At 35.0% G+C, this 15,152-nt stretch overlaps 2 protein-coding genes across 7 annotated transcripts; one reads left to right on the top strand and one right to left on the bottom strand.

Annotated features, from left to right (window-relative positions):
* The first annotated feature begins 28 nt into the window (after positions 1-28).
* Positions 29-3,949, top strand: L(2)37cd (general transcription factor IIIC subunit l(2)37Cd). The gene is made up of 7 exons (XM_071795362.1): positions 29-362; positions 1,090-1,245; positions 1,321-1,894; positions 1,969-2,544; positions 2,638-2,846; positions 3,308-3,491; positions 3,566-3,949. Exons 1-7 carry the CDS (start codon positions 222-224, stop codon positions 3,646-3,648), a joined length of 1,923 nt encoding a protein of 640 aa, XP_071651463.1. The 5' UTR covers positions 29-221; the 3' UTR covers positions 3,649-3,949.
* LOC139823090 (uncharacterized) lies at positions 3,897-15,073 on the bottom strand. Of its 6 annotated transcripts, none has more exons than XM_071795373.1 (7): positions 14,790-15,073; positions 14,099-14,206; positions 11,084-11,973; positions 7,118-7,467; positions 6,218-6,378; positions 5,265-5,449; positions 3,897-4,526 (listed from the first exon to the last, which is right to left on the bottom strand). In XM_071795373.1, exons 3-7 carry the CDS (start codon positions 11,177-11,179, stop codon positions 4,233-4,235), a joined length of 1,086 nt encoding a protein of 361 aa, XP_071651474.1. In that variant the 5' UTR covers positions 11,180-11,973; positions 14,099-14,206; positions 14,790-15,073; the 3' UTR covers positions 3,897-4,232. The 6 variants fall into 6 exon arrangements, with proteins under 6 accessions (XP_071651474.1, XP_071651473.1, XP_071651477.1 ...); XM_071795372.1 differs by having other exon boundaries at positions 14,099-14,196; XM_071795376.1 differs by having other exon boundaries at positions 14,099-14,189.
* Positions 15,074-15,152: the final 79 nt, after the last annotated feature.

Raw genomic sequence — 15,152 nt, 5'->3', positions numbered from 1 at the left:
CCTTAACAATTGTTACACGCGTTCGGAGGTTCAGGATTGTCAAAACACGAGCGGCAAGAAAAGGGAATAGTGGGGCAAGAAGTCGCACACGTCACCGTCGTCACCATCCGATGTCAACAATAGAGCTGAAACAAATAGGGACTTGTTGTCGATAGGTTATGAGGAATAACGCTCTTGAGCGTGATTTGAAAACTTGTTGTATTTATTAGAGAAGCAATACGATGAGCGAAGTCAGTGATCCAAGTGACACCGAGATGTCCGATAAACAGGACGACAAGGATCCGGACTTCAACGTGGAGGATTATTGTCGTGAAATCGACAGCGAAGATTCCTTCGCCGAATCGCTGGACAACAATATTAACGTACGTCGAAATGCTTCAATATATTTACTTTAGTCCTGCCGTTTTAAATTTGGATAGAAACATACTTGTTTGATTCCATTTTGTTTGAGAATGAAGGACTCGAAAGGCAAAGATCGTTGCGCGATACCGAAAGAAATAGCTGAGTGTTGAAAGCGACGTGTTTTTGAAGGTTAGAAAATCTGTCGTACCGATCGAGTAAAACGAGCGTGCGTCACGATCGAATTAGCGCGAAATATGAAATAATATGACGTTTTTATAGCAGAATATATTTCATGAAAACTGACGGTGGGGAAGAGTTAAACATTTGCCCTTTGTATATTAATAATCTATCTATTTCGTGAAATAGAACTTTTTGTGTAATTTTTTTCTCCCACGCTTCAAATAAAATATGACTCATGTTTGCATAATAATAAGTATATATACTTTTTCCCCTTCTTTCCTTTTTCTTTCTTTCCCATATATAAAGTTTAATTTTAAAGAGTTAAATAAATGTAATCAAATAGATGCATTATTTCATGCAAAATTATTTTTCCAAGACCTACGTATCTGATAAAAACTAATAAATATATCTCTTACTTTTTTTTACAAAGGATTACATTTTGTTGATTTACTCCTCACATTCTATATTGCAAACTTGTTTACGATTCTATGAGTTTGTGATTTATGAGATATTATCAATTGTATGTAGATTATATTATATATATAGGATCTTTTTGTCTTATTGTAGATAAAGGAAAATAATCCACAAGATGGTAAAGATGCAGGCCCAGTAATTTCCGGACACAGATTTGACAAGAAACTAATATGTATTAAATATCCAGGAAATGTAGTCAACGTCGATAAAGCTATTGCAACGTTGGGTGGCATTAGTGCCATTTCTATGGTATGATAAAATAATGAATATTATATCCAATTAGTTTAATTACATTATCTAACTCTATATCTGATTGTTTAACAGACTGTAGACGTTCCTAACAGAAGATTAGAACTGCGGTTCAGACCTGACGACGGTTACAGCAAGCCTACTTGCGGGGATAGACATAGTACAAACGGTTTCTTGCTTAGAGTTAGAGTAAAAAAGAATAAGGTAACACAAGTCAAAAGTGCTACGGTGGAGCTTGTAAAACCAACATCTATGGACATTACAAACTCGGAAGCTACTACTTCTCGCATTAGTAAAGATCCTCATACATCCCATTCAGACAATGAACAGATTAATGCAACATTTAATGTCACAAGAGAAAGAGACAATTATGATAGCGATATTAGTGTCGATAATTTGACCATCCAGGAAGAAGACCGTGATCTTGACTCTACGCATTGTAGCGAAGAAGCAGCTGAGAAAAAATATACCGTAGATAACGATGATAAAAACTTGTGTGATCCATACGTAGACAAGAATCCATCGAGAAATAAAAATAACACATTTGCTTTCGACAACAATAAGTATGAAAATTTATCTCAAGAGACAGACTATGAAGTACCAAACTTGAAAATATTGGGAAGAATAGAGACTGAATTCAAATTTACCAGTATGTTGTATACAAATTATGTACGACGTTATCTCTATATTAATTTTTCTCATATTAATGTCTTTTTTTTTTAGATTTATGTGATTTTCAATACTTACCAATGACACAGAACAAGTCGAATCCAAAGAAATTGGAATGCATATACAGCTCGATTTATCCAACGGGCATTCCGCTTTACTCTTGGTTAAAAAACGATGTACCTTACTTCCTACCACCAGCTGTCTTCAGCAGAATGGACACTATACAACAATATATACCGAAAACCGAAATAGATTCAAATCCGGAGAATGTAATTGGTAAAAACAAAAAATCTCAATCAGGCTTTCCCAATTACATATACTTTTCCACGTCTGAAGTACCCGCCGCGGCGCCGAAAGGCATTGAGTCTGCTATGAGGGTGAAGTTTCTTCAAAACACGCACTTGGAGCAAGTACGCCAGCTCTTCGAGGAGCGTCCAATTTGGTCAAGAAACGCCATTATGTACAAGACACAATTTACATCCGAACAGTTGAAAATATTATTGCCATCTGTAGCATATTATTTTATGACTGGACCGTGGAGAATTATGTGGGTGAAATTGGGCTACGATCCAAGAAAGGATATTAATGCAAGAAAATATCAGACACTGGATTATAGATTAAAAGCTATGCGTAAGTTACATTATCTTTGACTGTCAAAGATATCTGAAGTATCTTTATTTAACATAAAAAATATTCTATAAAATTAATTTTTGTGATCCGTAGATGGATTAGGTTCAACTGTCAGATGTAAAAGAAATTATTCAAATTATACGTTACCCTATAAATCAGCGCCAGTTTCCAAACAGAAACCTGCAGTACTTACTGCCACGTTGAGTCAGAAGCAAAATTTGAAGAAAGAGCGGCATTTATATGAGAATGTGTACATATACCAGGAAGGTATGGTACCTCCTTCCCGACAAATGTTTTATCAGGTTTGTCAATAGTTTTTTCTACAAAAATAGTATGTTATGAGGGTATTAATTGTAAAATAACATTATAATAAGGCAACTAAAGGCACAAAAGATTCGAATAAATTATATGATTGAATAGTTGAAAGCAAAAATATTCTATTTACCAGTCAGGTTTAACAGATAAAACTGTCCGAATATAACTTTTAAATATAACGTTCATACTCAAACGATCTGGAGCAATTCTAGATAATCTAAAATATAATCCTGAAATTGTTTATACTTTATAATTTTCGTATTTACGTTATGAGTAACGCTCAAGTTTTGGTCCGGTCTCGCTCCAGCAACGATTCGAAAGAATAAACAATGAAAGAATATTTGATCAGACTGTGAGCGGAGCATGAGTGGACCGATAGTGTGTATCGGACCTTACATTGATTCCGAGCACTATTATAAATTGTTACTTCCACTCATTCTGTTATTAGTATTGCGACGTCATGGTAGGAGAAATACAGGAAATGCTAGCAAAACTTCCTGATCCTTTACCTGATGCAAAATGTCACGAGAAGAGAGGATGGCTACCAACTGGTTTTGACGTACAGTGCAGAGAAATTTTAAATAAACAAGTGCGGGCTGTTTTGAGAAAGAGGATGAACATTCCTGAGGACCGTACGTGTCGATTTTAGTTTGCTAAAAATAAAATTATTTATTTATTTGAGGATAAACTTATATTTTTATTACAGATCCAACGTCGCTTCCACGGAAACGAAAACGTGGAATGAAATTAAAATATAATAAACTGATTAATAAAAGAACACAACAATAAAGAATACAACAAATTCTACAGAAATTTAGGCAAATGTTACTTCTACTTCAAAATTAAAGGAACAAGATTAATATTGAAGATTGCAGAGCTCGAATCCAAGTGATGAAAATTATAATTATGTAAAATAAGAAATTTTGATTACATATTTGCAATCAAGTTTCCGTTTGCTTCTGTGAAAATATTAAAATGTAACATTCTAATACTTAACATTTGTTCACGAAACATTGGATATAAGAATATGTTACAGATATATTTATATAACGTATATATTAAAATAAATATAAAATACAATTATCCTCAACTAATAGTCATAGAATTTCTTCGTATTACACGTAGACCTATATACATTGTCTACTCGACTGTACAGCTGCGAATCATAATGAATGAATATCTACATATTCAATCTGAGAATTAAGGTGTGAAGGCATACATGGCGTCTGTAAACTTCATCTTCATCTTTTCTCATGCCAAAAAGTAATTTACCCGAGAATTTACCTAATAACACTCTACGTTAGGTACATCATCGCTTCAAACTTCGAAAAAAAAAAAAAATGGCAAAAGCACAGATGAATTTGTCGCTTAATCTAAAGATGCGCTAATACTTCGACAGCTACCGGTGGCGTTTGATCGCCACTAAGGATAACCGGTTCGGATTCAGTTTGGACAATCCTAACGAGATTTGCGTCCTTCTTCGAAGATACTAAAGTAATATTAGGCGCGACATTGGATTCGGCACAATAACTTGGCGGTCGACTCTCCCTTGCTGTACCAGGAGTCACGATACTTCCCGCATTTGACCTGTAAGTCGGTGGCGGCGACGACGTAGGCTGCAATCGGTCCAATAACAACAACCGAAGTCTATACTCTTGCATACTAGCCTGTAATAAAGTATTCATGTACGAAATATTCCAAAATCACTGAATGGTTTTTTAATAATAACAGATCCTTCGAATAATTAAAAATTGTTTTTTTATCTTAGCAAAAGGATCGAAATTATTTATTTCAATCTTCAAATGATTTGTAATATACTTTAATTAAGTAAATTAAATTATATTAACGCTAGAATAATTTCAAGGGAGTTAAAATGATCTATTTGACATTTTTAAATAATTTAAGTAAGAATTACTCATTTTTAAAACATCTTCTATTTCCTTGACTTTTATTGAAATTTTTATTAAAATTACATAGATAATTAATTTTATTAATTTGTTTTCTCTTTTTCTCTTCTCTAAGATTTCTTTAGTAGAAATAAATATAAAATTACTCTTCGGTAGAGTTCTAGTGTTAATTTATAATATATATTTTTATTAAGTAATTAAGCAAATTAAAATTTTTTTAAAATCTACCTGAGATTAACTGAAGAATATAGTTTTGTTAAGTATTTATCTTCTGAAATGGAGTTCACGAAAAGCCTCTCTTTCTCTCTATCTCAATAACTTGTAACTCGTAAATTACAATCACTCGACATTCTGGCTGAGAAAGACTTGACTCCAAATTAGATGATAAATCTAATCTTAAATCGCTTATGAAAGCGATTGTGTTATTTAGTGCAATATAACCGAATAAATTTTTAATAAAACGCTTATTTAATAAAACGTTGCTTTATAAATATATACCTGATAGCTCGGTGGCGGCGTTCTAAATTGGAATTCCGGATAGATCATAGCGGCGTATGGATGTATCGGTCTCGCCGGGGGTATTCTACCGGAAATGCTTGTGAAGCCGAATAAGCTGCCGCAATAATCTTGATTAGTTAATCGCCATGCCACTGCACTCACCAATACCAGAAGCACTCCTATACCTGTAACGAAAAATGCATACTATAATTATAATACAAACAAAACGACCTACAATCTTCATTTGTCACTCTATAATGGTCTAAATAACTGAGACACAAGTTGCTCTTTACGTAAAAATAAGAAAGAAAATAGATTCCAATAGGTTATTATTCCTTTAGTCAAAAGGCAGCGGCGTCTGTTCGTTTGTCTATTCCTCTATTTGTTCCTCGAGCCATTATTCCCTCGATCTCACGGTTTTCGCGTGTGTAAGTGTATAACATCAATCTCTGTAAGTGGCGTTCCCTCAGTGTGAGAAGCATTCTAAGCGGGTCGCAGCTTACATGCCCACGTTTAGAAAGTAACTGTTGCGAGCTCGAGTTTCCCTATTCTCTCCTCTCTCTTCCTCGATCTTGCTGCGCGCCACGTGCAGTTGATCGCTATGACAATCTACATGTTACGTCTTATTCTTCAGTCTCCGATTACAGGTTTCAAGAATTTCTTATAATTCCGTAATTTAAAAAATGCATTTCTCTGGGGAATATACTGGTAAATGTAGTATTTATATCGCTCTTTCATAATTCTTTTTCTACAAACAAATTGTTTGAATTTCAGAAACAATAAATCGCCAAATCAGCCGAATATAACGACAAATATACATGCTTTTTTTTATCACATAATTCACATAAAATATCGTAGTCTCTTTTTCAAAAACTAAGTTATTATCGACGCTTAATTGCTAGACTTTTTTTATTAACATCGAGAAACAAATAAGGAAAAATGCGTTTATTTACCGGACATAAATATTCCCAAAAGGTGATCACGACCAGAGGCTTTAAGAGCGCCAAGGAGTGTGCCTGCACCGGCGCAGACTAGACCTACGAAGCCGACACCCAATATGGACCAGCGTACTGGCGGGGAACCCAAACCGCAACACTGTTTTGGTACTGTGTCCCTGCAATGCAAAAAAAATTGAACGATACATGTTCGTTGAATAAACGTGACATATACTCTCGTGACAATTATATGATCGCGATTGCTATATTGTTACAGCGTAGCATCAACCGTGAAGCTATATAGTTATATGGCTCTTAAATGATATGTACATTGGTCATGATGTCATGAAATTCAAACGAGGAATTCGAACAAATCATGTGATCAAACTATTCGAATGACATGAAACTTTTGTTTAACTAGATGCCAATAATAATTGTCTTCTAGATTTTTATCTCTTAAACATCCAAACGTTTTCTGAACTATTATTTTATTCAGCTACGCACCATTCTAATAATTTTGTAATCGCATACCAATAAAAATTAAAATTTAAAGTAAAGTTAACTATAAATATTGGACGATAACAGTTAAACTGTAGATTATTGAATATCGTATAAAATTTACAAAAAAAACGCATGAAATGTTTATGACAAAATTTTCCGAATTTTTCACTTGTTTATAATATTTTGCAAAGTAGATGAAAATGTAAGCAAAATATAGACAAACTGTGGATTCCAGAATATAAAGAAACGCATTTAAGGGGTTATTCATGACAAAATTTAGTTTTTTTTCCCCAAAAAAAATAAAAAAACAAACAAACAATTATAAACAAATTGTAGATAATCAAATCCCGTATAAATTTCATAAAAATTCGCATTTCAGAGGTTTTTTCCCTACCCGAGACAAATATCGAGGCTCACCTGCCGAAAGCAGACACGCTAGCGGGTACAGGGAATGGTAAACCGAGGCTGAGGCCTCTGAGGCTCAAATGCGGGGGCGGGGGGTGAAGGAAACCTCTGGCGGGTGGTACCAGCGGCATTCCCAGTGCGGTTGATGCCGTCTGGCAACCTGGCGTGGCGGCGGGATACGTCGGTATAGAGCAAGATCTCAGAGCGCGACGATGCTGTCTGCGTATTCGTCGCTCTCGTCTACGCGCGTCTCGAATACCGCTGGGAATCTCCTCGGTCTGGCTCGCCGGAGCCCCACTCTGAAGCCCCAGCTCTGTCTGTGCCTCCGTCGAGGTAAAAGACCGACCACCGTCTCGTGCTTCCTAAAATGTAAACGAGCTGTGAATTTGAGCGGCTCAGCTCTAGCCGCGACGTGACTTTATTACAAATTGTCAACTTCTTATCCTCAGACTTTAAAATACGAATAAAATCGCGTGGAATATAAAATATATTCCATGTGAAATTATAAAAGTATATATGTGACAAATTATATTAAGATTTTATCATTCTCTTAAGTATATCTAATGATGAGACATTTACGTAGAAAATTTTAATATTCCTGTTTCCAATCTAAATTTTTTAATTTGAAAAATGCATTTTTATTAAAAAACAATACGTATTAACGATCCCGATATTATTCTAAAATGGAACATTTTTTAATCCTACTATAGTTTTTTTTTACAAACTATATATAAGTCACTGTAGAAAACAAAATACAATAAAAACAATAAATATTCTATTTTTATCAAAAAAAAGTAAAATAATATAATTTAATGTTGAAATAAATTATAATATTATACGTTAAGTACATTTAATATTCAACTAAATAAGAATTTTATTGAAAATTATTAAAATAGAAAAAGAACGAGAAACCTTTTATTTTATTAAATTATTATTTTACGTAATTTAATCATCGCTCTACGAAAAATTTATTGTGAAACTCTGACAGGGGCAATATTTTTCGCAATAAATACTCCGCCGTGCTTTAGAAAGATATTTATCAATAATATTATTATTAAATTGATTATCAATTTAATTGTGTAAATTTTATTATCCCAGCTTCAGCTCGGGATTGCGTTTCAAGACCGACATATAATCGGCACGTAGTTTGATGAACAGAAAATCATACAAATTTACGCAAAAATATTATTCAGTATAGATTCCCGACTGATTATCGCATACTTTTTAGCTGGTTGAACAAAAAACAGTATTTTTTATAACTATAATTATTCGTAACTTACATGATAATATGATAGATTTTAAAACCAAATATCTAGTCAAACATAGTAAAAAAAAAAAAACATTGTAAAAATCGGGGTTTGGTACTTCTTAAAGAAAAGATATATAAGAAAAAAAAACCTTATTTTGAAGGAATTTTTTATTTCAAGGATTTTGATGCGCCACAACCTCGCATGTCCAGGTGTGAAACTTATGATCATTTTATCGGTTTCACACATCAGTTGTTGAGAGTTCAAGAGAATAAAATATAAAAAGTTTATCGTTTTTTATTTTAATAATCTTCAATAAAATTCTTACTTAGTTAAATGTATTTAACGTATAATATTATAATTTATTTAAATATTAAATTGTATTATTTTAATTTTACTTACATTATTCTAACTTTTAGCTGCGTTCCGATATTCACTGTCAGTACTAAAAATCTATAGTGTACGTTACGTAAACTATAGATTTTCAATACTTGCAGTGAATATCGGAACGCAGCCTTTATTTCAAATAGTTCTTGATACGTCAGACAAATAGTTCTGGTTAAAGCAAATTACTTCAGGAGAAACATCTTATGTGAGACACAGCACCTTTATCTTACAAGAGTTTACTTAACAGTCTTTATCAGATTTCAAGAGATTTGCACTATTTGCAGTTCTGCACGAGTTCTAAAGAAAGTTCTGCTTTTTAAAAGCAAAAGATATTGGTTAAATAAAGATGAGTTTTGTGAACTTATTTAAACAAAAGCAAGTTATGCACTTATTTATACATCTTATAAAGCGTTCTGACGATAAATTCTTCTTAAAATAATTGTATTCTTTTTAAAATAATTTTTATCGCTCGTGAAAGGACTCGTACCTCTGACTACAGTGGTGAGATGCTTAATTTCCAAGAGTTATTTTAAAATACACTGAAATCGATCAGCGTTTTACTTTTATATCCGCAGATACGTATTTTCCTCGCGCGATAAAAATTATTCAAAAAATAAAAAGGATTGTTTATCGTTAAAACTCCTTAAAGTCGTGATAAGCTTAAAACTGTATAAGAAATATTTTAGAATACACCGAAATCTTAAAAATTGATCAGTCTTACTCATGCATAAATAAAAGCGCCGAAAAGTTGTTTAAAAATAAAAAAAACAATTACCGTCAAAACTCTTCATAAAATGTTATAATAAACTCGGAATCACACAAGAACCATTTCATAGTAAGTAAAACTGCATGTAAAATTGTAGAAGATAGGTAATTTTCTTATGTCGGTATATTTAAGAGCGCTTGTGTGTGTACTCATCTCTGTTCAAATTTAACCAATATTTTTTACTATAAAACGGAAGTCTTTCTAGAACTATGTAAAACTACAAATTTCAGGAAATTTAACGAAAAATGTCTAACTTCCGTGAGACAAAGTCAAACGCTGTTTCAGTTTATCTTGAAGCGATGTCCTGCTTTATTAATAGCCAGAACCATTTGTTTAATCTATCAAGAACTATAGAACTATTTGAAATAAACCAAGAATCCCCAATTAAGTTAGTTTAATTCAGTAATTTAATTAAGTTAGTTAAGTTAATTGGGTAGTTAATTTTAATTAAGTTAGTTTAATAAAAAATGATTCCAAGTTGCTGCGTCAGCTCCTTACACGACATATTTCCTGCAACAATTAATTTTTCTCTTTTTTTGTCTACTTCAAATCAAGGCTACGAATAAAGGAGAGATTTGACATCAATATATCGGAAATATATCTCTCGATACGGAAGGTTGAACAAGAGTATTTTGAAAAAACGAGATAAAATGCTCTTCTTGCTTATGTTTCGTTGCATCTTTGGTGCTCGTTTCAAGTTGGTTTTTATCGATACTTTCATCGTTACGGACCTTTCATCGTTTTTATTGACATTTCATCATATTTATTCACATTTTATAACTATATAGTGTGCAGTTCATACCTATAGAGTGTACAGTTTCAGTGTGCTTTTATTTTTTACATAAACTTTCAAAATAAAAACGGGAAAAAACCGGGAGCTATATTAATTTTATCTTAATTATTAGAAATAAATTTCTTTGCTGTAATAAACGCTGAAAAATATTAAATAACATTTTTTTACACACACCAATTTTTAATTTTTGATACAATTTTATTCAAATTTGTTAACATAATTTTTCTGATGTTTGAGTTTTCGCAAGTTTTTATTAGAATTATTTTAAGAATAATATTATCATACATTTAAGCGTTAAAATTTTAAATTCTAAATTTTTGAAAACTCAATTTATTGCAATAAGAAAAAAAACAAAGCTTAAGCTCTCTTTAAACGATTCTTTGTACATAAAAACACACGATATACAAAATTATAAATACGAACAATATTCTATTCTAAAATCTGTGATGCGAATTATAAATGTGAATTTTAAAGTTACTTATAGATTAATATAAATAATCTAATTTAATTATAACGGAATTGTTACGTATAACTGAATCAGAAAACTCGTTTGACATTTGCGTGGTCTACTCCGCTCCGCGTAAAGACTGTACGTACAATTTCTAGACATTTAAACGTGTCCATAAATCATGTTATACAGCTCGGAACGCGCAGAAAGCCACTTTCTTTTAAATAAAGACAATCCGGACATTTTCAAGGGTACCCTTAATTCCTCTCAAAGATTTCGGTCATTCGACTGGCTGCGCGCGTGACACGTCGACAGAGGAAACGAAACGAAACGGTACCTGTGTTTGGTCCGCGCTGCTCCTGGCATTATCCACAGCGGCACCGTCGACGGCGACGACGCTCACGGGTCTCGGGTCGGACGGGGCCTCGGCCATCGTACGATCCTGAGCATCGGTCCCCGCAGTCGTCGCGACTTCTCCGAAGACACTTTTCTCCGTCTCGCAATATATGATATCTCACCTGGATCGTCCTCGTCTTATTCCTCCTTAGGCACCTCTGATTTTTTTATTTGTGATTTCCTCTTCTCTCACTCATCCGTCTTGCATTAATCTGCGTCTCGTCACGATTCGATGTGAAACGACGGTTCACTCGCTTGATTTTTTACCTCCTGTTTCCTCTGTTCAAGTCACCGACACACAACTTGGCTTGATGACGTTAATACTCGAAGGTGAAACGTCGAGGGTCCTTCCTATTTCTTTATCTCCCTCTCCTCTTCTTTATCAGCGATAGACGTTAGGTGCACAATTGGAGAACGTCAGGTATGGCAATTCCGAGAAACGGATATGAACACAATGGTAACGCACTCGGCGCCGTTATCGTCTATTGAACTGGCCGGCCATACGGCAAACCGGTCCGTCACGAAACTAGATCCTTTCTCCGCGGCGCCGAATATCACCGCGCGTGTTAACGCACTCTTAACACAGCCTCCGGTTCCACAGTATTCCGCTAACTCGCATGGGAGCGGCATCGCGCGAGGATAACGTGTTAGTTCTTGCCATTACGGCGTAAATCTCTTGTAACGCGGCCAAGCGCACGTCCCTTCTCAGCCGACTACCGTCTGATCCGCGGCGATGTTGATCCCGCACGGTCTAAAAACCAAAGCTCTCTGCTTTTTCATTACTCTACGCGACACGGCCATCCTTCAGGATCCTGGTCTTGCGTGTCTCGGCTGTGAGAAAAAACAATTCTTTTAGACACAGACGTTTGGTTTGCCATAAATTGATTCGCTTGAGAATCCACATGAGAGAGAGTGATTTCAAAGTGCTCGTTTAAAAGGGTTCAGAAACACAAACTTATCACAAAATTTACTAACTTCTAATTAAAAAAAAAAAATCATTCTTTAACGCAAGTAAATAGAGAAACGTGCCATATACGATCGGGCTGGATCTTTGGGCCTAATAATATTTTTGCACGAATTTGTACATGCCTGCCGAAAAATTTCGACGTTATAATAATATAAAATAATTTTAAAATAGATATTTTGTTTTTATATGATTTTCAAAAATAAAACTTACCCGGACCTCTGATTGTTACAAAAATTTTAATATGACTCTCTTGACAAAAAAAAGTTAGGGATTCCTAATTTATATACGTTTTTCAGCTCATCGAACTACGCGTTAATTAATGTCTATCTTGAAACGCAAACTGAAACTGGAATAATACAATCACATTGAGAATCAATTTAATGATAATGATGCTAATAAGCATCTTTAGAACCATTGCGCGAGATTTATTGCAAAAAATATTTTTTATCCTCAATATTTTTCGACCTCATTTCTATAGCGTAACACAATTTATTTCTAAAATTTGGATTCTTTTTTAAATGGCAAAATTTCAATTTGACAAAGATTGTCTTTTATTTTATTCTACTCCCCGTATTTTAATACAAATATTGCATACTGCATAATAATGATATTGTACAACACTACGCTTTCCCTTTTCAAATTCCTGTAATGATAAGTATAAACAATGGAAACATATAGAACCTATGTATATAGTTATTAACTTATTTATTGTGTCATTTACCTTGTAATCGTAAAATATGAGAACTACACATTTCGTAACTTAATAACTGCTTAACAATAAATACATCATAATTAAAAAAAGAAACAAATTATCTCTATTCTTTTCAACTTGGGACACAGTGTATAAAACTTTTGAACTGAACAATAATACAATGGCATGTACAATTACTCCGTGATGTGTCATCCAATTCAAAAGACTTGAAAGCAAAAATTATACCGTTGTGACATCAAATGGAAAGTGATTTTTTAATATAATCCAACATGATTCATGAAACATTTGTAATATTAAAATCGTAAAATGTCTTTTAATTAAAAAAGCTGATTTGAAAGAAGAGAAAAGCTTATATAAGGTAAAAAGTTTCAGTATTTTATTTTAAAAATACGAAAGGGATAATTATAATTAATCAAAAAAATAATTAATTAAAGTTGCGAGCAAATTGTTTGCAAAATATCAAAATTATCCTTATTTTAGACTATTGTACTTTTGTTCACATCCAAATGTAGGTATGTCCATCTGGAGTAAAAGAGACCGTAATATTTTCTTATTATTAGAATATTTAAATCTATTTCTTTCTAAGCAATCTGTATTTTTAATTTGTTTTTCATTAAAATAATCCTCTCGTTACGAGCAGCCTCGAGAGCAGCCTGTACATCTCGATATTTATTGGCTAAAGATCTCCCAGCTAAATGATTTCAATTTTCGTATAATTTTAAGTGCGAAGAAATCAACAAAAATACTTGCATTTTCCATTTAAATTGGTTTATCATGATCCGTTTTAATTTTTTTTTGTAAAATTTGAAAGATCGAAGTAGCCAATCGAATTATGAATTATGAATCACGATCGCTCGACAAAAGATAAATATGCCACTAGGCTCTTCCGCCAAGCTTTTTATGTCCGAAAAGAAAAAAAGAAAGTATCTTCTTCGCAAAGAAAACACGTGTCTTACATTTCGCGTTTAGTGACGCACTTTAAACAGAATCAAATCGGTTCCGGACAATTGCGACACGCGTCTCTTTGTCAGAACTACTTTCTACTCTGCTCAAAATTACTCTCTCCCCACCCACGCATAATTTCTCTCCCACAATAACCGTTAACAATGTCACTGTAAAAAACTTATTGTTTCAATAATCGATTTATCGATTTAAGTGAATTTACTGTTCCAACAAAAAAAACAGTGTTTCCAGCCTGACAAATAATCGGCGTACAATTCACTGAATTGAAAAAGGTATCTATACAAAATTTACACAGAAATATTTTTAGAAGCTACCAAAGATTCAGTCCGATCGAAGACGGCATCTTCTCTATTTAATCGCGTTATCCTTTCCCCCGTATGGTTCGCTCTGTCTTTCGACGATCACCTGCAACCTGCATACATCTTAAAATAACGCGTTTAAATCGCGGATTAAAAAGCACGGCGCGAGAAAGCATCGTTCCCCCTTCTCCACCCGCGTATACATCGGCCATCGCGTATGTACGATATACAAGGAGAAAATTTTCCAAAAAAAAAAAACCTGCATCTCTCTCTTTCCGCGCCGTTGCGAGAGACACCTTCTCTCAGCACACTTCCAGCATGGCGAGAATATATGCGCGAGTTGCCATCGAGACACGTCTGTAAACCGCATACGTTCGAATCAACAACTTCAGAGTGTCCTGCGATCTCGCGAGCGAGCCAAACCGATCCGCCGCGGAAAGAAGGTGCTCCCGCGTAACGTACGTTCGCGACAACAAACGGTAAATCAGGCCTACGAGAGAAAGAGAGAGAGAGAGAGAGAGCCTTTTAACCGCGATTGGGGTCGCGGCAGATTTCCCAACGGACCCCGCGGTCTCGCGTTCGAAAAAAAGAGAGAGAGAGATAGAGAGAGAGAGAAAAAAAGCGATCACTCGCGGGGGACGATGCTCCTTCGCGTGTCACTGTAAACTGCTGGAAACGGCACGTCGCACTCCCCCGAAACACTCACTGAACGGATCCGATCGCGCGGGCTTCCGCGCTCCGATCTCCTTTGTGCCGTCCGTCCGATCGATCTGCACACGGGAGCGTCCAAGTCGCGCGTTATCTCTCAGTTATCTGTCAGCGGAGCGAACGCGAGCGAGGAACACTCCGCGCCGGGGATAGCGGCTCTACTGATTCGAGTGACTGGCGACTCACTTCGCTAGTTCGCTCCCGAGTGCTCCGACACTCCGACCGACTCCCGTTGCCGAACGAGACGTGTATGTCGCGTACGGCGCGCGACGCGCGACTGTGTGGGTGAGCGCGCCGCGCGGCCGCCGAGCCGAGCCGAGGAGAGCCGAGTCGAGCCGAGTCGAGCCGAGCGCCAATCACG

The sequence above is a fragment of the Temnothorax longispinosus genome, chromosome 12 (genome assembly GCF_030848805.1).
Source record: "Temnothorax longispinosus isolate EJ_2023e chromosome 12, Tlon_JGU_v1, whole genome shotgun sequence".
NCBI classification, from domain to species: Eukaryota; Metazoa; Arthropoda; class Insecta; order Hymenoptera; family Formicidae; genus Temnothorax; species Temnothorax longispinosus.
Note: the sequence above shows the minus strand (reverse complement) of the source record. Positions and strands in the feature narration are given on the sequence as shown.

Bases quoted from the DNA above. Each gene is read 5' to 3' on its own strand.
- LOC139823090 (XM_071795371.1), bottom strand. From the start codon at position 11,179: ATGGCCGAGGCCCCGTCCGACCCGAGACCCGTGAGCGTCGTCGCCGTC. The intron at 6,379-7,117 runs GTGAGCCTCGAT...TTTGCATTGCAG, and splicing joins AGCGTGTCTGCTTTCGGCAG to GGACACAGTACCAAAACAGT. The intron at 4,527-5,264 runs GTATATATTTAT...ACTTTATTACAG, and splicing joins CGCCGCCACCGAGCTATCAG to GCTAGTATGCAAGAGTATAG.